This window comes from Condylostylus longicornis, unplaced genomic scaffold (assembly GCF_029603195.1).
Source record: "Condylostylus longicornis isolate FDR11 unplaced genomic scaffold, ASM2960319v2 ptg000153l, whole genome shotgun sequence".
NCBI classification, from domain to species: Eukaryota; Metazoa; Arthropoda; class Insecta; order Diptera; family Dolichopodidae; genus Condylostylus; species Condylostylus longicornis.
This window is the reverse complement of record NW_026578121.1, coordinates 1447417-1473765: the sequence shown is the minus strand read 5'-3', so window position 1 is coordinate 1473765 and position 26349 is coordinate 1447417. Positions and strand designations below refer to the sequence as shown.

Sequence of the window (26349 nt, the reverse complement as noted above, 5' to 3'; positions counted from 1 at the left end):
GTAAAATTGTAAATTTTTAAAAAATAAAAGTAATAAAAAAAAATTTATTTGGTTTTTAGGTTCTTCTTTTTTTTTTAGTTTCTTTTTCTTTAATTTAATTAAAATTAAATTATAAATAAACAATTTAAATATAAATTTTTCTTTTACTTAATATTTAATACTTAAAATTAAAAAAACAAATAATTTACATACTAAATAATAATAATAATGACAATAATAATAAAAATAATTATTATAACTAAATTGGTTTAATATCATTAAATATACTTGTATTATCATTTTTCATTTTATTACTTAAATTATTATTTCCACTTTTAACTATTGTTGCATTACAATTTAATTTACGATTACCATATATTAAATTTTCTTCTTCTTGAGAATCTGTATACATTTTATGTTTCTTTAATCTTTCTTTTTGAAAAAATAATCTGACATATTGTATTGGAAAAACAACACATTCACCATTCGGTTCTTCACAATCAATATAGACACCACGTACTAAAACAGAATTTGAACAATTTAATAATATTAATAGCATAAATGATACTGAATGTGATAGCCAACAACTAAAAACATGATCATCTAAAAAAAAAAAAACAAAAAATAATATTTAAATTATTATTACTAATGAAATCAATTTATATATAACAGTTTTATAGTATAACAGTTTTATAATATAACAGTTTTATAGTATAACAGTTTTATAATATATCAGTTTCATAGTATAACAGTTTTATAGTATAACACTTTTATAGTATAACAGTTTTATAATACAACAATTTTACGATATATTCTTACCAGAATATAAATAAACATCGATTAACATCCAAACACCTCGCCATACATTAACTGTACCAAGGAAGCTAATAAATAAAAATAAATCAGCAACAATTATTCGACATAATCCAGAGATTTTTTCACATGTCCATTGTATTGTTGGTTGTGTAGCAAATGTTACCGTTACTATTATATATCCTATGATCTAATTTAAAAAAAAAATAAAATAAATAAAAACATAATTAAATTTAAATAAACTTTTTTACATTCATGTACGTTGGTATATGTGAATATGAATTAATTAAAATACAAAAAAAAAAAGAATTAAAATATCTTTGGGGCAAATTTCATTTCATTTCAGAGACATTTTAAATTGAAATAATAGAAAATTTTACACCGCAAATTAATTTAATTGAAAACCATCGTAAAATATAAATGGCTAGTATAATTTTGTTTTTGCTTTATTATGTTGGCATTTTTGACGTAAAAGAAACTATATTAAAATTTATATATACATATGTGGATAATTTCTTTTTATATATGTATATACATATGTATATAGTTAATTAAATCAATAGTGAAAAAAATTTAACTGTATACAAAGAATCACGTGATATATTAAAAAAGAATAAATTAAAAATAACAATAAAAAAAAACACTCATATACTCATAGCATCATTTCTAAAGATTACGAAATTAAGCGCTTCTTATAATAAAAAAAAAAATGTGGCATTGAATTTTTTAAATTTTAATATTATTTTAAATTAATTTGACAATTTCGCACAAATTAGTTTTAAAAAATATTTTCTTCCTTTTAAGAAAGCACATTTCCAAAAACAATTATGAAAAAAATTATGATTATTGACTTCTTTCTATTAGCTCATCTGCCTTTCAATATGTTCGTCCATCTCCATGATAGCACGCTATCTGTTATGTGTCAGCCTACGTATATCTATCTGTCTGTGTATTTGCTGAACCTGTGTCTTTCGGATAGCATATTTGCTCACAGATCAGTGTGTCCACCGGTCCGTCTCTTTGTCTTCCAAGCTGCCCGTCTGTCTACATGTTCGTTTATTCTTCTGTCTATATATACCAGTCAGTTTTTCCGTCTGACACTCTTTAATTTTTTAGAACACAGTTTTTCCTTCTTCTTCCCTCTCCACGGTTCTTTTTAAAGATAATGCACCCAAAAATCGAAAAATTCCATATTTTTTAGGTCTAATTTTGTTGGAATCATATTAATTTACTGAATTCCGCAAAAAATTTAACAACATAGCAGCTTTATTCTTCTAATCAGAAAAGGACAGTCTCATATTAGATATAAGTATATAAGAAAACCAAATGGTGATATGACCGAGTAGTTCATTTTACTAACTTAAAATATGGTGCCCTTCCACATGACTTCTAACTTCCGAGAACTATTACTATGTGTTTAAACAATTAAACCGCCTAAGCATTAATTTAAATTAATATTTCTAAATTTTTTTGTTTTTCGCCTAATGACATGCAATTTTTAACAATTTCTCTTTTTTAATAAATGAAATTACATTTTAAAAAAAATGTGCTACTTTGAAAATCATTGCTTTATTTCGATTACAATTTTTAAAAAATAAATGCATAAATTTCAATTACGTAATTATTATGCCATATTGATTAATTACTGATAGACTTTGAAACTTCCATACATAATCTTTCTTACAATTATAATTTTACTCACTAAGCAAGCAGACTACACAGGCCAATTACCTGTAATTTAGAATTCAGATTAGAAAAATTTCTATTTATAATAGAAATAAAAATTTTAAAGCTAAAAAAATCTATTAAAATAACTGTAATAAATTTTATAATTTTGAAGGCAAAATATAATTCCCATTAAGTAGTGACTTGAATTACAAACGTATATAAAAAAAAAATATTTAATTAAATAAAATAAATATGCGGATGTGAAATAGCAAAAAGGTTTTCATATATATAGACTGAAAACTAAATAAATTGTTATACATATAATTGTATATATAGTAAGTCAAAAATTTCTATTGTATGTGAAGCATTTATTTGTTATGCACTTGAATATTATAAATAATTGCAATAATATACAACATTCATGTCTCATGTTGTTCCTTATTAGAATTACACTTATCTATTACATGAGTAGCGTATAGGTAAATTAGTATAGATTAAAAAATTTTGATATTACAATATATGTGAGTATACACTATATTATAATATGCAACATTATACATATATGATTACATAGTTATATTACATGCTTTAAACATTATTAATATATGAAAATGTATAACAGTATATTGTTATGAAAAAGTATATCTGTATATTGTTATATATTAAAATCTATATTAAAAGTAGAATTTTTAGCCTTATTCTTTTAAAAAATTTAAGTATGTATCGAAATCTGATATAAAGTAAAAGTGATACTTACCAGAGAGCCCCATCCAGAGAGTGCTTTACTTGTTGGATATAATGTTAAATCTAACATTACCCATACTCCACGCCACGCTACAACAACTAAAGTTCCGACAATTAAAACAGAGAATAAACAATCCAAAACATATAAACCAGGTTCTTTGGATCCCTTTTAAATAAACAAAAAAAAAATTATACATTCATATATAAATTAATTGCGACTAAATATAACAAAAAACTTACGATTTAAAAGAAATAAAAAAAAGAACAAATTGAAATACTATACAATCTATTGATAATGATAATGTATAACGGTATATATTGTAGCAATATATAAAATATAATTAAATAAGAACAATATATAACAAAAAATATATATAGGTAAATATATAAAGCTCAAATGATTCAGAAGACAAAAGGTAGGTCAGACAGTTTAAAATATATAAGAAAAGACACAACAAATCATTTGATATCTGTATAAAACTTTTTTTTTTTCAATTTTTTAATTTCAAACATTTATTAAAGCAAAAGTACAAAAATAAATTTTGATAAGAAAAATTTAAAGCTTCATAATTTCGCAAAATCATTACACCATCAATTTTTTTATATTGTTATATTTTTTTCTCTTTTAGTTATTATAATATAATGAGACTAAAATTGGCTTGTTTTCTAAAAAAAAATAAAATAAAATTTAAATTGAACTCATAGTGCTATTGTTACTAAATAAAAATATGTATAACAGTCTATTTAATATATGGTATAATAATACAAAATAATTTCAATTTCAATTAAACTAAAATGAAGTTCAAAGAAATTGTATATTTATTAGAAATAACATGTGTATAACAGTTGAGATTATATGTGTATAACAGTTAATATTGTATGTGTATAACAGTTTCAACAAATGTTAATTATAACAGATGATAACAGAAAGTTATGATTTAAACGTTTAAAAGAAGTTATACATGATTAGAAATTTTTGATATGATTTTTCCTTCTCCCTATTCTTCTTTCAAATTTAAATCTTTATTACTTAAATTAAGACGTTCTCCATAAAATAAGTTAAATAATCTGAGAATACCTTCAATTTATAGCACACTCAAGTGGTATAATGGCAGAGCATTAGGACTATAATTTTATAAGAATTTAATTTTAAAGTAATATAAACTCTTTAAGGTATATAATCATTTAACACTCGAGTTTATAATCGTTGAAAAGCTTATCATGAGAATTAACAGTTTCAAATAATTAATATTAATTGAGAACTTTGTGAAATAAAATTTAATAAATTTCAATGTATATATATACTCGTACATAATTGTTTTTTAATGTTTTATTAATTTTTTTATTATGTTATATACATATTTATTATTATTGTTTTCAAAACAAAGTAGATAATCTTTTGCACGGAAATAATCAAAAATTTTACTACTGGCGACTCTCTTTGTGCAGTACAATTGCTCTTGATAAAAGTTAAAACAAATAATTTTTGTAAACAAATAATTATTCATTTTTAGCTATAAATGAGCGCTTTCTTATAACAAATTGGAAGATTATAAATTTCAATATATACGAGTACCTATTTAAAATTCATTAAGAGGCTCCACGTTGTAAATAAAAGATCTATCGAAGCTTATTAATTTTTATAAGTACACAAAGAAAAAATTATAAATAAATAAATAATATGTGTTATACAACTGTAAAAAAAAAACAATAAAATTTCTAAAAAGAAGAACAAAATTTTCTCACCAGCGTCTTAAACATTGTCGCAACTTCAAAATATCCATCTCTATAATCTGTTATTAATGCAAATGGTGTTGCACAGCAATTTCTAAAACCTCTTGTACCAGCAAGTAACAATATTACTATTAAAGTAACAAGAGCTACGGTCCATAATTGAGTATTTCCAGTAAATAAATCAACTAGAATCCATGCTCCACGCCATCCATTAACACATATTGAACCATAAACATATGTATAAAATCTTGATATAACATAATATGTTAAACGAACACGATCCGGATTAAGAGCATTTGCTAAAAATTGCTGTCCAATTACAAACAATGAATGACCAAATAATCCAATAAAAAAGGATAAACAAGCTGAAAATAATATTTGATGTGGCATAATATAATGACCCAATAATTCCCATGTTCCACGCCAATAACTAATAACTAATGGTGCTATTATTAATGAAGAAAATAATATATCTATTAAAGCAAGTAAAGATGAATGAAGTGATCTATAAACTGTTTTAGGTTTTGCTCTACCATAATAATTTACTGAATTTTCTCGCATTTTGTAATTTATCCTCTTTCGTTTTTCTTTATTTTACATTTATATAAAATAATTGTTTTTTAATAATTAAGTTTAGTCTGAAAAAAAAAAATTCATTTTTTATAACCTTCTAAAAGTTCTTAAAAAATTCAATTTTTATAGAAGAATTGCGAATATTAAAAAGCAAAAAATTTTCATTTGTTGGGTATGTATAAAACAGATTAAGATCTTCCAAATAAACTCTGCAGGGGAGAACCAATTCAACAATTCTACGTATCAAAGGGACTCTAGAAATCAACAACAACTAAGTCTAAGGATCGTGAAATACATTACCTATACCTACGCACTATAACTTTAAGCAATCCGAGTCTTTTAAACAGTTGAGGCTGTTCAAAAACTTTTTCTTCGCTTTCCCTTCGTGGTATGATTAGAAGACTAAGCTTTTGTTGGTAGATTTAAGGCAATCTTCCTTCACAATCGATAACGGAGATGCTGGAGCTAACTCTTCTTGGCATTAAAAAGCTATCTCAAAAAGAATTGGAAGATCATCTCCCCTACCAAACATCAAGAAGAGGAAGATCATCCCCCTACCGAAAGCCTTTGTTGAGGAGAGATGAAGGGACTGGGATGGCCAATGAACCTCGATGCCAGGATTGGATCGGCTGCCCATATTAGGGCGTCGGTTTTGCTGGACTGGCACTTGTTTTATTAACTGACAAATGTTCTAAGAAAGATGTTTGAACATGGTGAAAAAGCGAAATGAGCATCATAGTTATTAACAGCGCCTTCGACAACAATTTTCATGATGCAATAGGTGGAGTCATAGTGAGTGGGACATGGGCTTACTTGGATGCGACCTGGTTATGGATGGTTAACATTACTACAAGACCGGCAGAGGTTAAGGTGAGACAAAGAACTATAAGAATACACCTGGGCAGAGGGTATCGACAGGGTACGATATCGTCTCCTCTGATGTGGAGCCTGGTTCGTGAATGGAGAGCGTCCTATGCGACATTGTGTAAAAGTATCTGCCGATGATCCAACATTGGTGGAGAAAGCCGCAGTGTTAGGTACCCTTCATTATGAGAAAAAGGCTCGGCCAACTGCGTGCGATCCACGTAAATGGAGAATAGGTAGAGATGAAAAATGAAGTGAAATAATTATGAGTAATTTTTTATATTCAGCTTTTATACAGAAAGCATAACGGAGCAGTAGTTTCATAGGCTACCATCTTAGGAAGAGCATGGATTTGCTCCTCGTTCCTAATAGGGTTGATGTATGCCATGATGGTGATTCCAACCTCGACTTACAAGACGCTGGCATGGAGGAAACCAGGCTCACGGGCCTCCTAACAAGGTACTACCTACAAGCTACTATGTAAAGTTTGAAAGAACTAAAATTTGAATGCCTTTCCTTTTATTTTTTATAAAATTATAAATGAGCCATATAATAGTGGTTATGGTAATAGTTCTTCAACCGAAATTTCTTGGGCATTTTATAATTATTATATATTTTTAAACACACGTTGACAAACTATTGATATAATTTTTATCTTATTGATTCTTCATCTTAGTTACTAAACTAAGTTACTCAGTCATCTCTAATCTCTCAATATATAATAATTATGATGATATAATTTTTTTTTTGTTATTTTACAAGTTCATTACAATTAGTTCTAAGAGTTATCAGTTCATATTCGCACACTTTAAATTATAACATTGCATAAACTAATATATACTAAATTCAGATCTATTTACCTTTATGAATAGCATTTATGAATATGTAATAAACTAATTAAATAATTATTAACGTACATACTACACATAACTGTATTATAATAATTAGTCTTAAAAAATTCAGTTTACATATGAAATAATTAGTTTGTTTTTTTGTTTTGGTAACATAAAATGAAAATTGCAAAATTTTAAAAATACGTCATTAATATTGAGTAAAATAATTTAATCTTTAATATCTTTGCATAGCATTTAAGTATACTAATTTAAATAAACAAACACACGTTGTAGTGCTTTCGAAACTCGACACATTATCTGGTTTTTGTATTTGATAAGAAGTGTAAAATATAAATAGTAAGTATAAATGACATGAAAATTTATTAAGAGCTGAAAATTATATTTTTAATCTCTTTTACTATTCAATTAAAATTCTGAATGATTTAGAACTGGAAATTGACAATGTTGACTTGATCTATAAGATATTTAAGCTTCTTATATTTTGATTTTCTACTTAATGAAAAAATCCCGAAAGGCGGTACCTGCCTTTTCCCTCCGAAAGTTGGGGACGTGACTTCTGCCCTAAAAAGTCACCTAAACTCTGAACGGGTAAAACTGGTCCTGCAGACCAAACATTACCTTCCATAAGGAAATTGGTATTTTGTGTTAATTATTACTTCTGCCACTTTCCAAGCACAAGGAATATACTCAAAATCTATAGCTGCGTTCATGATTTTCATCAAATATTTCAAAACCTCTTCTGGTAGCTCTTAGTACTTCCGCAGTAATAAGATCAAAACCTGGCGATTTTTTTAACTTCATAAATCTTATCTCTTCCGCAATTTCTACTTCAGTAAGTGGCGCTATGGTTCTTGCTTCATTTGCGATAGATTCTACTAAACTCACATCTGATGTTATTTCGTTTGGTGTGAATATGCTTTCTAAGTGATCAGCAAATAATTCGGCTTTCTCTATATTGCTCCTCGCCCAACTGCCATTTGCTGTTAACAGTGGCGAAGCGTGTTATTTTTTCACTTAGAAACCATTTTAGTGCCAGTAGGCCAATGAGTAGGAGTGTCAGTGGAGTGATAGAAACAACCTAGTTCTTGAATAGCTTTTCTTACCTCTCTTCTTCTAGTTCTTTTATTTTAACAATAATTAAAAATTAAGAACTGAACTTTTGAGTGTTATGGAATAGATTAATTCTGGAGAACTAAAAAATTTTTGGTTCTGGGCACATAGATTATGCGCGTCTTGAACGGTTAGAAGTAGAACCGTTCAAGACGCGTGTGATTTTCTCACATTAAAAAATTCATAACCGAATAAAAAAGGTAGAGTGGGGCGAGAAATAGACAACCTGAGTTGTTCAAAGATTACAGGTTAGGTATACTAGTTGATACTATCTCCTAGGACCACCCAAGATAGCGACACGGCAAAACATCTATTAGGCAAATTTGAGAACGTGTTTGCTTTGGCAGACATATTTCGAAAAGAGTTTTGTTAACCCATTAGAAAAAGTTACCAATCACCTACCAAAATTTCACACACTATTCAAGTTTTAGAGAGAACAATTAAAAATTTATCAATAAAATTATTGATTTTTTATTACAATTTTTTTTTAATCTCTTCATATTTATTTATTTATTATTTGAAGATTTTGAATATCAAATTATTTTATTATTTATGATTATAATGATACATTCCGAGAATACTCGTGTGCTCATAAGCTTACAAAAATTATTGTCTTTCAAATCAAAACTCAAATAATAATATTCTATCGGCGTTTTTAAATAGTTTTAAACGGCGCTTTAAGCAATATTTAATTATTATACTATACTAAGTAACGGGCGCACTATAAAGCTCTAAATATACTGTAATCAATGGAATCAATTTGTTTTCTTATGATTTACCTATAATGAACTTATCAAATCAAATTATTGTTAGTCATTAAATTTCTGCGTAATAATATAAATTTTTTTGTATTATTTTTCCAATATTATCTAACAATTAAAATTTATTTAAAGTTTGGAAATTTTTGATATAAATTAAGCAATTATTTTTACATGTAAAAATTTTTCCACCGAAAACATTCACAATAATAATTAAAAATAATTTCCAATTTATAGATAAAAGAATAAATAAAAACCACGCTTTCAAATTGGAATTTACAGTGATGTTTATTTTTAGGAAATCGAATTGTAATAAGTTGCATATTATGTAACTAATTGTTATGTATACTTGGAAATTGTACATTATTAGAATTGAGAGAATTATAATTAATAAGAGAAAGTTGATCATTCTGTGGGTGTTTATTATACCGTACGAATGTTCGAAGAATATACTAAATTATTTGCCTTACCGTTTGAAACCTTACCGTTTGAAATGGTCTGAGATATAGACTCAGGTGTATGTTTTTGATCAGCGTCGAATTCTGAGTCGATTTAGTTTTGTCTGTCCATCCCTAAAATGGCGTACTGGTTCGGGTACCTGGTACCTGCGATCGACTCTATTTTTTCTCGTTTTTAAAATTAATTTTGTAAATTTATTTTCTGGATAATTCTAAATTTATTATTTAATATTTAAGTGTTTTCCACCTTAAGAAGAGCTTTTCATACCAATACCTCTAAGAATAATATTTTTTTAATTCTTACATAATATTACATTGTTATAGAAATTTTCCTCTTAAGACGGATTTTTGAAAATTTTTAAATCATTTCGATTTAGCACTAATTATAAACTTATTTAGAACCAAATACTGTAGCCATATGATATTTGACTCATGATTGTCAGAATAGTTATATCAAATAGAAGGATCTCATCTTAAATTTTTTAATCATTTAAAATATTCCAAATTCATTTTCTTATGCAAACCTTATAAAAATTTATTTATCGATTAACATCGAATATTGAATCGGAGCCTTCATTTAAAAATTATACACAAACGAAAATTATTTAAATGAACAAAATTAGCAAAAGATTTAAGTGAAATTAATTAGTAAAAATCCTTTTGAATAAATCATTTTTGGAATGATTCCAAAAAAATATGCATAAATCAGTATTTAACATGTACGAAGAGTTTTATTTCGGATTATTTTGTATATGATTTGCAATATCCAAGGTCACATTAAAAGAGAAATTTGACTATGCTATATAAGGATTTCAAGACTTGTATTTATTGAATTATTGTTGAAATTATTATGAAAATTGGTAAATTTCATTGGTAATTTCCTGTTTTCGTTTTCTTCATTAAAATACAAAATTAGCAGAATATTATAAAGAGTGTACCAAAATTCACGCAAGAAGTAATTTTGATAGAAAAACCAGGTTTATATAAAAAACTTGTAAAATTTTTATTGATTTATATAGTATAGGGTTATGTATGGAATAGCAAATCGGGTTAATGGCCACCACGAGTTTGCTAACACACAAATTCTTTTAAAAATTTTCAATGCTTATTTTACAAAAATGTCAAGGCGTGGGTGGTCGTGTGCTTGTTGAAATAAACCTTAGACGTCAAAAAAACCGAAATAACAACAGCGTTAAATCGCATGATCTGGGCTAAGCGTCCAATTCTGTTCACCAAAACGAGAAATTACCAGACCAAGAAATGACTAATGCAGTAATACAATTGTAATGCAGTAATACAATTGTCAGGCTATATGGTATGTGCCAACGTCTTGTTGAAACCACATGCCGTCCGCATCCATATCTTGCAACCTTGTCGCCCTCATCCATATATTGGGACACCCTTTATTAGTTTTATTAGATTAATTTTATTAAAAAAGTTTTAGATTAATTTTAGAACATATTGCAAATTATTCACTTTCGGGATGTTATTTTTCAATAGTCCAAATAAAAGGGTCGAACAACTAGAACGGAATCGTAAACCATTTTGTGGTAAGTCCGTCGGAAGTTTTCCAACTCGATATATCTCCAAAACAATATTTTAGTGATTATATAAATATAATATAAATAAGATGCCGGTTCTCTATGACATGAATAAATGTTCAGTTTTGGAATTTATTGAAAAAAAAAAAAAAAATAATAAATATTTCCTCAATCTTCGAAAGATTATACGAGTATAATTTAATAATTAATAATAAATTGAATTCTCATTATTAAAATTATTGATCATTATTATTAACTATTCCAAAACTGTAAATTTTTTTAACTTAATCCTGAAAGGAATATGGAAATATAAAATCTTAATCCTCTCTTTATAATAAGTTTATCTAGCATATTATGCGCAACAATTCTTATCCGCGCATATTAGAATAAAATTAAAAATAACCCGTGTACAATATTAATCTTGATTTAAAAATTTTTTTTAAATATTTTATCAATAATGAAATATTCGCAAATTCTTCTATATTTTGATTATATTTTTGCAACAAAATACTTTTTGAAAAAAATTCATTATCTTACCTTAAAATTCACTTAAATTAAATATTAAAATTAAGAAATAAAAAATAATTGTAGTTAATATCAGCTATTCATAGCCCACTTGAGAAAAAAAAAAAAATAATTTTAAAACTAAAAATTTAAATAAAAAAAAAAAAAAAAAATTTTTTTTCTATTAAACACTTGAGAAAAATTTTTTTTTTGTTATTTTTTTTCTATTTTAATTTTCAAATCACTGGTTTTTGTGTTTTTAGTTCACTAGTTTGAACAATATTTTTCAAATGTTGTCAATTTAGAACTTATAATTTTGGAATATTTTTTGTGTATAATTATAAGATTTAATTCTGATTTTATAATTTAATTTAATTTTTATTATAAAATTTTCAAATAATTTAATATTTTCTTATTTCATTCACAATTATAGCTCACAGATTAAAATAATAAATAAAATATTTAAATTTAATTTAAAAAAAAAAAAAAAAAAATTTTTTTTTCTTCTTCTTCGTAAATTTTACTTCCTTTCACTTCAATAACTTTTCAAAGATTAAAAAAATAACTTTTTAAATTTTATTTTTTTATTGTCTAATATTCTTTAGAAAAGCCAGTCATTACTTTTATTATTATACAGGTATAATGTAACTACTTAAAATTTACTTTTGCTACTAACTAAACTACTAATATAGAAATTTTTTATTATAATCAAATATAGAAAAAAAAAAATTATAAATTAATGTTTTCTTCGGCACAAATGTGTAAAATCGTTTGTAATAATTATACAAAATATATATATGTATATAAAAAAAAAAAGTATTAATAGGGTACACAATATCTAATCTTTACTCTGGTTCTAAGTATTTAAAGTATAAGTATATAGATAAACAAACTTCTTATATTCTTTTGTTTTTATTTTTAATTCATTTTTTATTGTTGTTTTTTTTTTTTTATGTTTCTAAGCGCAATATACTAATAATAAACATTTGATTAAGTTTGCTTACATACTCGTATATGCTGAGAAGCTTTTCAACATCAGAATTAATTTTTAACAAAGAGAAATGGAATTTTATAATCTAATACACTCTCTCTTAATTTTTTTATTTTTATAAAATTTTAACTATTTTATAAATTTATCTAAGATTTATTTAAATGTATTGAAATGTTAATTAGGTAAATTTATTAAATTACAAAAAAAAAAAACAAAAAAAAAGAGAAATTAAAGTTTTTTACATAGTTCTTTGAATTCATTACTTAAGCGGGTTATGCGATGTAAAGAAAATTAAATTAGAAAAAAAAACCCATATTTAAATAATTGTAAAATTATTACCCAAAAAAAACAAAACAAATTAAACTTTATGAATGCATAATTAAATAAAATTATTATTAAAATCTGACAAAAAAAAAAATTTTATAAATGTAAGAGATAAATAAAAAAAAATATGAATATATATTAAATAATTATAACAATTTTAATTAACTGAATTAACCCTTTCATTACCATAATTCATTTTCATATACAATATATAACACTTTAATACACTCGAATATATTCCAATATAGTTAACAAATGGGACTATATATTTATAAAATTAAATATTAACTGTTTTACATTTATTTTCGCCATATAAAAATTCGGAGCCGTCTATTGTAATAAATTTCATAAGCTCAGTAATATTATGAGGGTTGTGCTCATATATAATTTATATATATATAGGTATTTTAAAATAAAAGATAAACTATAAGAATTGTAATACAAAAATTTTTTACAAAAATTTTATAAAATTGTAAATTTAATAGCCTATTTCCAAAGGGATATAGATAAGAGAAATATTTATGAATGAAAACTGACTGTCAACTATATCTATTAAATAAGACTTTATAAATGTAAAACGGGTGCATAGTTTTGTGAAAATTGTGTATTTTAAATTTTGAGTTTGCATGTTTAGCTTGAATGCTATATTTGATATTTTTACTTAACAAAAACATTTGTATACAAAAAAATTTTGAAATTTGAAAAAAAGATTACTGAGAAAATTTGACATTACAAATAGACATTAAAGTGGACGTATAAATACTACATGGGAAATTTAAGTTTTTCAACGCTTCCGTTGCTTATTTGTATATTTTTTTTTGCAAACTCATTGTCATATTTTTTGCAAATTTTGAATATAAGAAAACGATATTTTACTCCTATATAATTAGATCTAAGTATATTAAAAGAATATTTGATTTACAAAATACTCTCAATTTATAAAAACTTTTGAAGTCTTCTGACTTTCATATTTTCTTCCTAAATAGAGAATAACAAATATTATAAATTTTAAGTATAGATGGCAGTAAAAATTTACAAATAAAATTTAAACTTTTCTCTCACTGAATGCGCCGGTACTTTTGTAATTACTACTACTGTCTACTGTATTTTTTTTAAAATACGAGTACAATGAATCGAATAGAAGTCTAATATCAATTGAATCATAAATTTAAATAATGTAAATTACGAATAAAATCATTTCTTAATAAATTCAAATAATTAAAAATAAAAATGATTAAAAGTAAAAATGTTATTTCTCTTAACAATAGATCACACTTTTTTTTTTTTTAACATTAAAATTTTTTTATTTTTAAAATAATTTGAAAATTAATTATTTTTCGTTTTTTGTTTTGCATAAACTTTTAAATTAAATTTTTAAATTAAGTTTTTAAAACGTAAATTAAATTTATGGGGTAAATTTAAAATTCAACATGCAATAAAAAAACTTCAATTAATCTGCGAAATATTAAAAAATTCACGTTATGAAATTCAAGTTTCGTTTATGAGCATCGTATAAAAAAAAAAAATGTTTTTAATGCGAAATTTTTAAAGTTCATTAACAATTATATAATTTTTTTTTTTTTAATTATTTTAATAATAAAATTTTTACTTTATTTAATCTTCTGTATTTCTGAAATATTCGCGTTTTTAATACTTAAAAATTTTAAATTTTATAAAAAGTTTTAAATTTTTTATTATTTAAATCAAAATTTTTATTCTTTAATTTATGTTAAAAATTATAAAAAAGAAAACAAATCTCTTTAAATGGCAACTTTTTGAATGAAACTAAATTATTTTGTTCATAATATAAAAATGCCACTTCATTGAGTCTCAAATATTATTATATGTACATTATTGTCTACTATACTTCTATTCTGAAAAATCTAAAAATATTATTGCATTTTAAGCTTTAATAAAAACTAATTTTCAATTTTTTTTTTTAAACGTGCTTCCTGTGTCTCTATATACATTATTGTATCCGCAATGAAATATCACAATATATTATTATGTGATGATAGTTGAAATTTCGTTTGGAGGCTGTTAAATTGATTCTGATGTTTTTAATTTTAATATTTTAAAAGTGTGTGACAAAAAACAAACGTGGAAGCTCGAGACAAAAAACAAACGTCTTAAAAACTAAAACAGTATGATTAAAGATTAAAAACTTCACAGATCAGATTTCCTGACTGAATATAATGTCCTGCTTCCTGGGAGCGAAAAATGGGGAGTAATCTTTATTGAAGGCAAAACATTTTTCTATTTATATGAATAACTCTCGGACGTCTAGTGAAATTGGGGCGGTAGTGTTTTCTGAGCGGCTAGGTCTGGAGATATTTATTAGGCTGCCTAATTACTGTAGTATGGTTCAAACTGAAATGCTTGCGATGGTCAGGACTGAGAAATAAGCAACGAAATGAGACAATATGTGGTCGACCAACCAGGTTTCAAGAAGATTTGGGATGTCATTTCGATATGCGGCACGATCAAAGCAATATAATTAAGAAGAGATAAATCAAGAACAGAAGTTCTGTTGGCTTCGAGCAGGAAGGATATTGTCATTGCTGTCGGCACTTTCAATTAACATTGTAATATGGGTAAGATGGCTAAGAGATGGGTTGTAGCATGACCGGATATCTGGGATGCTAGAAAACTATGGCAGTGTAGTACGGACTAGCGGGACCAAGTAAGCTTTCTTTGAAATCACACATAGGCTAAAGTGGACTATCATTTCACATTCTCGCGATAGATGTTGCAATGGCGCTTTGTTATTTAGGTGAAGAAGACATTGCTTGTTTCTACAGCTTATCAATCTTTTTCATATGACAATATAATTAAAACTTAGGTAAGGACCACACTTAGGCATAATTATGTTAATATTTAATGTTTTTGATGTAAAATTGCACATTATTTTTAAAATTTCTACTACACGATTTTTCTAAATAATTTTTCGTCGTTTTCAGGCAACATACTTTTTTACTTTCATTATTTTATTACTTTACTTTTGTTTATTACAGTTTTTATGCAATATTTTATTTGTGTAAAGAAAAAGTTAAAAATATTAAATTTCAATTGAATTTTCCCTAAAAAGTTTGCAATGTAAAATAATAAATTATCGTGGAATAAATTAACATTAATTGTGAAATTTTTGTATTCTGTTTTAATACGAGTAATAAAGTTTTTGTTGATCATTAAAGAAAATCATGAAATTGTCACACGAATTAGTCATTATACACAAAAATATTTTAAACTTTAAATCATCTGTTAGTTAGTTTAATATTCTTAGAATGATAGTCAGTAACTTTGATTGTTAAATATTTGCTTGTAAGGGAAAATCTGCTAATATGAGAGTATTATTAAGTAATGCAAATTGTTTGAAAAACATTTTCGTAATGTACAATCTCTTTATATTAGCGAAGAGAATGCAAATACACGTTTATAATATTCGAAAATAAATAAAGAAATTCATTTCAAATAAGAAAAAGCCGCTCATGCCGCCAATAGCAATTGTCAATACATAATAAAATTAACTATTTGCTCATTTTTCATCCAGTTACAAAACCAATTTTGATCAAGGTTCGTTATTAATTCTAATAGGCCAACTTAATAAACCCTTGGTATATTAACCCGGCAGATGACAAAATTGAGAGAAGAGAGCGAACAAATGCAACGCAATTGTATAAAATTTTTTCTGTATCAGTATTTTATAAAATGTAAATATCTATTATACTCTCTTGTTCTACTTTTTTAAATAGCAAAATTACTTAATTTCTATGTAATTCAGGAATTACAAAGTAGATGTCACTCTCACATAAAAGCCATACTCACATGCGCTGCTTAAATTCTAATGTTATTTGAATAATTGAAAGAAAACAAAAAAAAAATAATATTTTTTTAGGGGTGCGAAAATAAATATAAAATCTTCTTCAATGTTTGCATACAGATTTTTTTTTTTATTCTCAAAATTGACCGAAACTTATTTTACATTGTGGTATACTTAAAACGACATCGCGTATAAATTAAATTGTGTTAGTATGTTTTTTAGTATACAAGAAAAAAATTTAATACAACAAAACTATTATATTTTTAAGGGGTGATTATTTTATAGTACTAAAGAGAAGAAAATTTTTAATTTTCATTTTTGTTTTTTCTTATTTTTGTTTTTCGACCTACCTAAACAATATTCAAGATTAGCTGATTATGTATAGATATGTATATGTATATGAATGCAAGGTACAATAATGTATAAATATATATACGTATGGATATTGCGTTTGTATATATATATACATATATGATAAATTTGATAATATTTACACGCATATTTACAACAAAAACAACATACATTATCTGATTATTGTACGTCGACCTTCATTACATTGAAACAGTGGAAAAAATGACACAAAACTTTTAGTACCTGATAATTTTATACACATATCTACGTACTGAATAACGTAAAAATTTTGTACACATAATATTATTGCTCTTCTCTTCTTCTTTTGTTTTAAACATAATTTCAAATGATAAAAACAAGTCTACATACTATCTTTACTTAAAAATCAGATTAATCATAATATTATGACATATAAAGAGCATTCTAAGCGTTTTTTGTTTTTTAATTTTATTAACTTAAAGCCGCGAAGATCTTTTTAAGAAAGAGTGTAAATTAAAATGGATTAAATTTTGATTAAAGTAATTGGAAATGATTAATGATAATAATTGGAAATGAATTTAAAGCACTAAAATTTTAACGTCAATTATATGTAATATTATTGTTGTCAATCGTCAGATGAAGCATGTAAACTCCACTAAATACTACCGATTACGAAATTTAAAAAATTACGATATAAAACTATAATATACGATATATGTTTATACGATATGGGAAACGAACAAGGAATATGCTTTCGTTTTCAAAGCAGAAGAAGAAGAAACGCAACAGGAGCAGGGAAGTAAATTTTCAAGAATTTCTGGAGGCCAAGTTCTAAGAAATTCTGACCAAAAATAATTTTGAAAAATTATCGAAACAGACAAGAAACAGAACAGAACTCTCAAGACAAAAGAGAATTCTTTTTAAATTTTATGAAAAGCTGGCGAGAACTTGAATAGAATATGTCTTGGAAGAAATTTCGTATGGTTTTAATACGTAAAAAAATTTACTATAATTGAAATTTGGTAATATTTTGGCCGAATTCACCAAGATGGTGGATAATCTTTCTCCAGGCGGAAGGATATTAGTAATTCCCTTATATACTCTGTTATACAAACTGAATTATATGGTTTTTCGATTTGTTAGATTAAAGATTGTTAAATTGTAATTTTGTTAAATCTTTCAAATATCTTGTAAGGGCCAATGCTTTGCTGCGCGTTTTGTGTCAAAACAGAGCCACACAGAAGCTTCTGTGTACGAAAGCTCCACATTCCAAAATGAGACGCTTTCGAGGTCTCTTCCTCTTCCCCAATCAACAAGTGTCATAGCTCCACAAACCTAACTTGCCAAGATGTCTCCTGAACCGGCTCGCTTAGGATAAAGCTTAAAGATTCTCACGTGTTCCGTAGACATCCCATGATCTTCCTTAAACTTTTCTACTTATACTCGCCCATAAACTCCTTCGACTGTCGTAACACTGGCCGTTTCTTCTACAATTTCTAAACATTTATTTCGAAATTAAATATTAATTGTAATTTTTCATAGGTCCCTCTTAAGGATAGGTATCTTATTTTACCAGGTTTTCATATCATAGTATATGGTCACTTTAAACTTAACAAAATTTATATAAAAATACTAATATGTGTATGTGTTTGTATATCTGTATGTTAAACTTTCAAAATAAAATTTTTCTACCCCTTTTTAGCTTTTTTTTTAAATATCTACATGCCAGTGTGTATGTATGTATGTATGTATTTTTTTGTTTTTATCAAAGAACGTTCTATGTAATATACTAAACGATCCCACCAAATATTCAATGCTTTGAATCATTTGAACTCTTTATTATTCTTGCAACATAGAAATTTAGAAAGCTTACCTTTGTACGAAACATTGTTGGAAAATTGCTCATTGTATTTTTTGAATCAATAATTATGTATGTTGGTGGTGCTGATAAATTACGCATTGATTTTGTACAAATTAATAATGTTGTACATGCAAAAACTTGCATAAATGCTGAACACATTTCAGTACCTAGATGAAAATTCAAATATTTTCGAATTATTAAAAAATTTAATTTAAAATGACTTAAAATAAATTTTGAAACAAAGGAAATAATTGAAATACCTGTAACATTATCAAGTATAGACCATCCGCCACGCCAATGCATATTAACACCCCAAGCAAACAAATATGTATACAATTTTAATAATAATGTACGAATAAATTGATAATAAGTTTTTTTATTATTTTCAGATTTTTTCGAAATAATTTGATGTAAAAATTCTTTTAATATTGCAAATATAATGTGAAGTATAAAACCAAATATAAATGTATAATCTGGTTTTATATAAAATTTTCCATAATGATCTATGAGTGCCCATGTTGAATTCCAATGTGCTACAACTAAAGGTGTGACAATAAATAATACAAAACATGCATCCAATAATTTTGATGTAAATTGAAATGGTATAAATGCCAAAATTATTCTTGGTATTACAGCAAGATATTTAATATGTTTTATATCAAAATTTGTTTCGTAAGTATGAGGCATTATTTAAAATATTGTATTGTAAAAATTAGAGAAGCTGCAAAATAAAATAAAACTATTATACGATACATATTATAATAAAGATAATGGAAGTTGAAAAATTTTTAAAATTTTAGAATTTAGAATCAGTAAAGGTTGGAAGAATTATGTCTTGAATATCTGTTTGCATTTAAAATAAGTTTCAAATCCTCAATATTCATGCTCAAAAGATAGTTTTCATTTTTATGTAACAGAATTTCTGCACAAAATAGAGTTCTGTTTACAAATTATTCACAAGATAAAAAATTTATAAAATGCATTTAACTCGATCCTAGGAAATGTTACTCTGAAATCTGAATGAAGCCACTATGCTGCTGATTTACAAATCTAAATTTGTTTGTTATATTCTATGACTTTGTAATACAATTTTTTAATACGAAACAATTTTTCCAAAATCATAACATTTATTTGCTAATAGGTTATGTCAATAAACAGCAATATTTTTAAGTATGTACTTAAACTGTTATTGTTATACATAATATTTATTTATATATTATGCATATTTACGTATGCGGAGATATTTGCATCGTGATACATGGTGAAACAAATTAATATAAATCGAATTCAAAAATTGCTTCATATACATAAAATTGCTATACACTATAGACTCTCATTCCCTTCTCTTCTTCTCCCATCCTCTCATTCCCCCTCCCTTTCTTCCATCACTCTATTATTAATTTTCGGCAGAAACAGTTTTTTTTAATAAATCTCAACTTTAGCTAATACGTGCATTGATTTTTTAGAAATATAATTGTATAACAATTCTTTCTTAAAGCATTAAGCATTATTTTTAGAGCTATTTGAAATCTATACTCTATTTTTCACTGCCTCTTATAAGACGAAATTCTCCCATGTAATTGTAAGCCGAATTTACCTATATAATGAGTTCACTGTTTTAATTAGAATGTTTTAACAAAACTTATTGTCCCTTTTATATAAAGAACAAAAAAATCAAATTCTCCGGTATTACAGTTAATTTTTTAATATTTTTTTTAAATTTCATTCATGCAAAATATTTTGAAATTTTATTAAAACACTTTCTAAAATCCGTAACTCAAATTTATAAATTTCATTTTATTCCGTTTTTACAAAAAAAAAAATTCTCCGTAATTTTATAGTACCCAATTAGTCTTTAATATTTAATATTAACTCTATAACTTTTCGATTAATACTGATTTTAATTCATAATATACGATTAGAATTGAGTTCCATAAATAAAAATAATTGTATCGCATCTTAATATACATTTTTACTTACTTCTTTAATTAACTTAATTTTGTGAATTTTCATAAAAATTTTTTATATGTAAATTATATAAATAAATAAATTTTAAATTGTATTTATTGAAATCATATTGTGTAAATATTTAAAACTATAATATCCATATTACCCCAAATAAATACAATACACACATATAAACATGGACATATACAATGTATAAAATAACATTGTATTACTTAGTATTATTAATGCAATCTGTATATTTATTTTACTGTCATTATAAGTAAAGTACAGTATGGTAAGAAAGTTTTTTACATTTTATTTCAAATTATAATTGTCGGTCATAAAATATTCCAAACAATTTTATTTGACAATTCTCTTCCCATAATCTTAATATTTGACATTTAGTAGATATTTCTACTAAAATTTCAATTAGCTTCTGGAAAGGAATTTATGATTTAATTTCATAATTCAAGCAATTTTATGATTCTTTGATCAATTTTCAGGAAAAAAATTCGTGTTTTTCAAAAAAAAAAATCCAAAAATTCTCACTTTGTATAACTTTTTCTCAAAAACTAAAAGTCAGATATAATTAAATGTAAGAACAAAAATAAAAATCTATCAATTATCTTTCAAACAAGTGTCTTGTGGTTACTTCATGTGATACGATTCTGAAGTTATTAAGCATTTATTTATATGAAGGGAAAATCTGGGAACGATTTTTTTTCAACATACTGTAGCTTGAAAACGAGTATGTATGCATGCCCTCTCATTACACTGGAACTCTGAAATTATTTGCAACTTTATGTGGACAACCCTGTATATATATTCGATTTAATCAGGTTATGGAGTTCTTGGAAGTTTTTCTGGTTAAAATGAAAATTAATGGCAATTACTTTACTGAAGGTTTTTTAGAAGGTCTAAAATATTTTAATCCTTTACAAGGATATTTAAAATTTATTCAAAATTGAAAATTTTAAAAGAGTAAACTTTTTAAACACACACACTTTATTTATAACTTTCGGTATAAAATTAACTATCTTAACCTATGTGTTTATACTTTTAGATCTTTGAAATTTTTTTATAATACCCGATATAATTTTATACTACAATAAAAATTGATTTGGTCAATTATGAACGAAATTCTTGGGTGTTAAAAAATTATGGAAGAAAACAAAAGGAAAACTTTTTAATTTTACAAAAGTTTTTTGTATTATTGAAAATTTAAATTTTTTTTATATTTTATTTTTTTTCTTTTAAAATTATTTTTTCTTATTTTTGGCTGCAGGGAATAAATTATGTGTGTATCTTTATTTAAATGAACTTGATATTGTTATGGTTAGGATTTTCGTAAAAAAAATACTAATAATTTGTAATTACACATAAGTATGTAACAAACACATGTACATATAAATATTACGTAAATTAGTTTTCCTTTTGTGAATTAATTGTTAGCATTTTTCCAAGAAAAATAGGAAAAACAATACTTATTGGTATCATTTTGTCCGCCCGTCCGTGGACCCGTTTACAAAACTTGCAAACCCTTTAAGATAGACAACTGAAATTTTACATATATGTAAATAGATTTTTACTTCCTTAGAAGAAAATTTTTAGCTCTCTCTTTTCTCAAAAAGTTATGTCCCTTCAAATAGCCCTAAAAATGCCAATTTTTTATTGTTTATTGTAACGAGAGCCCAAACATATTTCTTTATTCTGTAAAGGCAGAAAAGTAGTAGTAGTCTTCTTCTAACTCATCATAGAGTACTTGATGTTTAAAACAACAAAATGGCCGTTACAATTAACCGTTAGCTAAAAACGGTATTCATGAAATTTTTGATATCATTCTCATTCTAGACGACAACATATAAAAGATTGAAACATTTGCAGGTTTTAGATATTACCAAATAGTTTATTTCGTTAGAAAAAAAATTTTTCCCATCTCCACCCACTATCAAGTTATCAGTTCTCGAAATTTGTACCATTTGAATTTTCGGCATCTTATGTTTCCGAAACTGCAAGATTTTCAAAATTTCTAGAAATGCAGAAAGCTAGAGGTAAATGTAGCGCCATAAGGGTTATTTTTAACTCAGACACTCAACCCTCGAGCACTGTTCGGCCATAATATCAACACCTTATTAAATTTTTTTTATCGTCCTAAAAATATGCAATATTTGAAATATTTTGATAATTAATTTTATTTTACTTTTTACTAGCAGTATTTTCACTTATTGAAAGGAAAAGTGCTATTTTACAAATCATTCGCTTGATATAACTTAATTTGAATTGGGTTTTAAATTATTGCCGCATCTAGTTTCTTAAGTCTATATCAGAAATACATACATAATATGGTGTATAATATCTACAAATCCAAATTATGTAAAATTTTTAATTTTACATAGATTCTCTATAAAATGACCTTTTTTTTTAAGACATTAAAATGTCAAACACAGAAGTACGAGTACTAAAGCTATGCAAATAGTTTATTAATAGTTTTTTTTTTTTCAAAATATAAATTTAATACATTACTAATTTTATATAACAATTTTATAATAAATAATTTATTTAATATTAAAGAGATAATTTGTCTGCTCATGGAATCGATTTTCATAAAATTAATTTGAAATAAGTGCGCAATAATGTAAAGAGTTAGTTTAAATAATAACATGAATGACAGAGTCAGTATAATCAAAGAATTTAATTGAAAAAATTTTAAATATTTATTAACTATGATAATTGTGTTATAATTGATGTAAGTTATTTAAACGTTTAACTTTTTAGTCTGTTCATTCAACAAAAAAAAAAACTTCAAAATGTACATATAGATAATACAGTGTCGGAATCATTTACAAACGGAAGAGGCCTCGCTTTCATAAATCAAATAATATATATGAAAAAGAGGAAAATAAATAAATAAATTAAACGGAAATTTCAGTTCTACTAGTTATTCCTTATACATATGTTTGTTTGTATTTAGTTTTGAATCCTATTGTTAAAATTACATTTTGTTCCGTTATACGTATAATTAAACTGGTATTGGGCCTTGACTTAGTATAAGTCCGGCTCTGAGAATATATTTAATTAATTATTTATATATTTCATATATTAATTAATTGAATTTTCCAATTCAATTATTTATGGTTATAATGTTTGTTTTTATATACTAATAACTATAATTTTTCACTCATTTCTATACTCTATCATTTACACTCCATATTAAGTATATACTCGTATTTTATGCATAACAAATCAGTAAACGCATATATCAAATTAGAAATTCATATACAATATTCTTACATGTATTTATACTCTTGTATAAACTCTACACTCTACAATCTACACCAATTATGGAATGGATTATATATGAATAAATAATATTTTTAACAAATTCATGAATGACAAAATAATTATAATAATAAAATAAATAAAATATTGATGTTAGTAAAAAATAACAAACAAAAAAAAAAAAAATATTTTTAAAAGATTAACATAACTTGTTTTATGTTGCATCAGAATATTATCAATTGATTTATGATATTATACACAAATATGTGTACACATGACATAACACTAATTGTCAATGTAAAACAGTAATACGTACTATGGATAATTTAAGTATTTGTCGGTAGGCGTTTATAAAATTTATTAGATTTGTAATGTCATAAAAACTTAATCGAAAATTTATTATAATTTATTAAAATTCAAAAAAAAATTAGATTAGCTATGAATTAGATTTGAAAAATACTACTTAATTTATTATGATTCATTATTCCTAATTCATTATTAATGAACTTTAAAATGAGTTCATTAATAAATCGAAATTACACGTTTTAAGAGTGTGCATATTTATAAATATTGCAAACATCCCAAATAAATGGTTTTGTTATGAGAATTTTTAGAAATCATATGTTCTAGTATGCATCTTAGTGTAGAAGATTTTATTATTTAGCTCTTGCATTACATATATGTACATATCCTAAAAAAACTAATATTTTTCTTAAATGAATTAGTATGCTGGTACCATATATTATAAAGAAGCTATACCATTACAAAATTAATCAAAATTTTCTCACATTTTTAGATTACATATGCTTTTTGGAATATATGCTTTTCCATAATGCTCAATTTTCGAGTACGCCGCAAAATACGTTACACTTTATATATTATATAACAATATTTTAGTGTCACTCTAGTCTACGATTCGATTTAAGTTAATTATATGTTCTTGTATCTTGATTGTTTTGTGCTCTCCGTAAAAAGGTTGTTCTCTCCTTATTTAATTGAATTAATGAGTACATTATATCTGTACATTATTGCAATGAACAGAATCTGTCACTCAATGTAATTCGAAATATTCGAGTATTTTCGCAATCATATGTACTCGTAATACCAACTTAATTTTTGACAATACATAATTATACAGTTGTCAATTATAATTTAGCAATTTAAAACTAATATTGACAATTTATTTAATATTCTTAAAATAATTTTGATAACTGGTAATACCTACCATTTCAAAATGTCTGTGACGTTTCGAATTTCTATTTTTTTTTTTATTTTATTCTTTTTATAAGAAATTTTTTTAGTTTCTGGGTTAAAATTTTTGTCATTGTATAAACAATATTTCGAAAAATTAAGACAAATAATTATTGTTCTTCAATAATATTATGGTATACTCGCGCGCATACAACAATGTTCTATAAAATTTAAAATACACACACTTTTCAAAAAAAATTTGTTGTTTTTTATATATACATACATGTGTATCTTTTAATCAAACGTATTATACACAATAAGAAAGGTATTGTAATAAACTAAAATTGTCACATGTCAAATTTTTAACGAATCGGCTTGAATTTCTTCTAACGTGAAGAAAAGCGTAAATAACGTGTAAATTATATGTTTAACGAGTTTGACTATGCTATATGCATTCCGACTTGTTTTTCGGTATCTAATATGCATTCTTGTATCTAACTAAATATCCGCGGAATCGATTTGAATGAAAACATAACTTTTTTCTGAGAAAGTTAATTCTAAAATTGAACCCATGCTTTACGAACCGATTTTACATTTTTGAACATATTTAATTGAAATTTAATATTCCAGTTCTATTCTCCCAATCGACTAATTAACAAATTTTCAAGAAAATCGAATTCGAAAAAGTCAAAATTTTCTTCAGTGAGGTTTTGACAATAATCGTGAATTTAATTTTGCAATTGCTACTCACAGCACTTTTAAAACAATCATTTATGCCAAAATTGCTGCATAAATTCTGTCGTTTTTGCATTTTAAAAATATTATTACAAAATTTAGAAATAACAAATCACTTTTGCCAAAGATTCAAGAGTGATTTGAGCCATCTAATGACAAAGTCAACTTTGCAAGCGACATTCGTTTGCAAAAGGCATTTGACAGTTATGTTACATTTTTAAAAAGGGCCAAATTTTGGGGAATATATACATCAAATAAAGGATGACTTAAA

At 25.1% G+C, this 26349-nt stretch overlaps 1 protein-coding gene across 3 annotated transcripts; it reads right to left on the bottom strand.

Moving 5' to 3' along the window:
- Window positions 1-110: 110 nt before the first annotated feature.
- LOC129615897 (uncharacterized) lies at window positions 111-20632 on the bottom strand. Of its 3 annotated transcripts, XM_055531308.1 has the most exons (6): window positions 20524-20632; window positions 19187-19647; window positions 18939-19093; window positions 3218-3370; window positions 799-982; window positions 111-582 (listed from the first exon to the last, which is right to left on the bottom strand). In XM_055531308.1, exons 2-6 carry the CDS (start codon window positions 19611-19613, stop codon window positions 239-241), a joined length of 1263 nt encoding a protein of 420 aa, XP_055387283.1. In that variant the 5' UTR covers window positions 19614-19647; window positions 20524-20632; the 3' UTR covers window positions 111-238. The 3 variants fall into 3 exon arrangements, with proteins under 3 accessions (XP_055387283.1, XP_055387284.1, XP_055387285.1); XM_055531309.1 differs by lacking the exons at window positions 18939-19093; window positions 19187-19647; window positions 20524-20632 and adding exons at window positions 4951-5576; window positions 11634-11726 and having other exon boundaries at window positions 156-582; XM_055531310.1 differs by lacking the exons at window positions 18939-19093; window positions 19187-19647; window positions 20524-20632 and adding an exon at window positions 4951-5782 and having other exon boundaries at window positions 156-582.
- Window positions 20633-26349: the final 5717 nt, after the last annotated feature.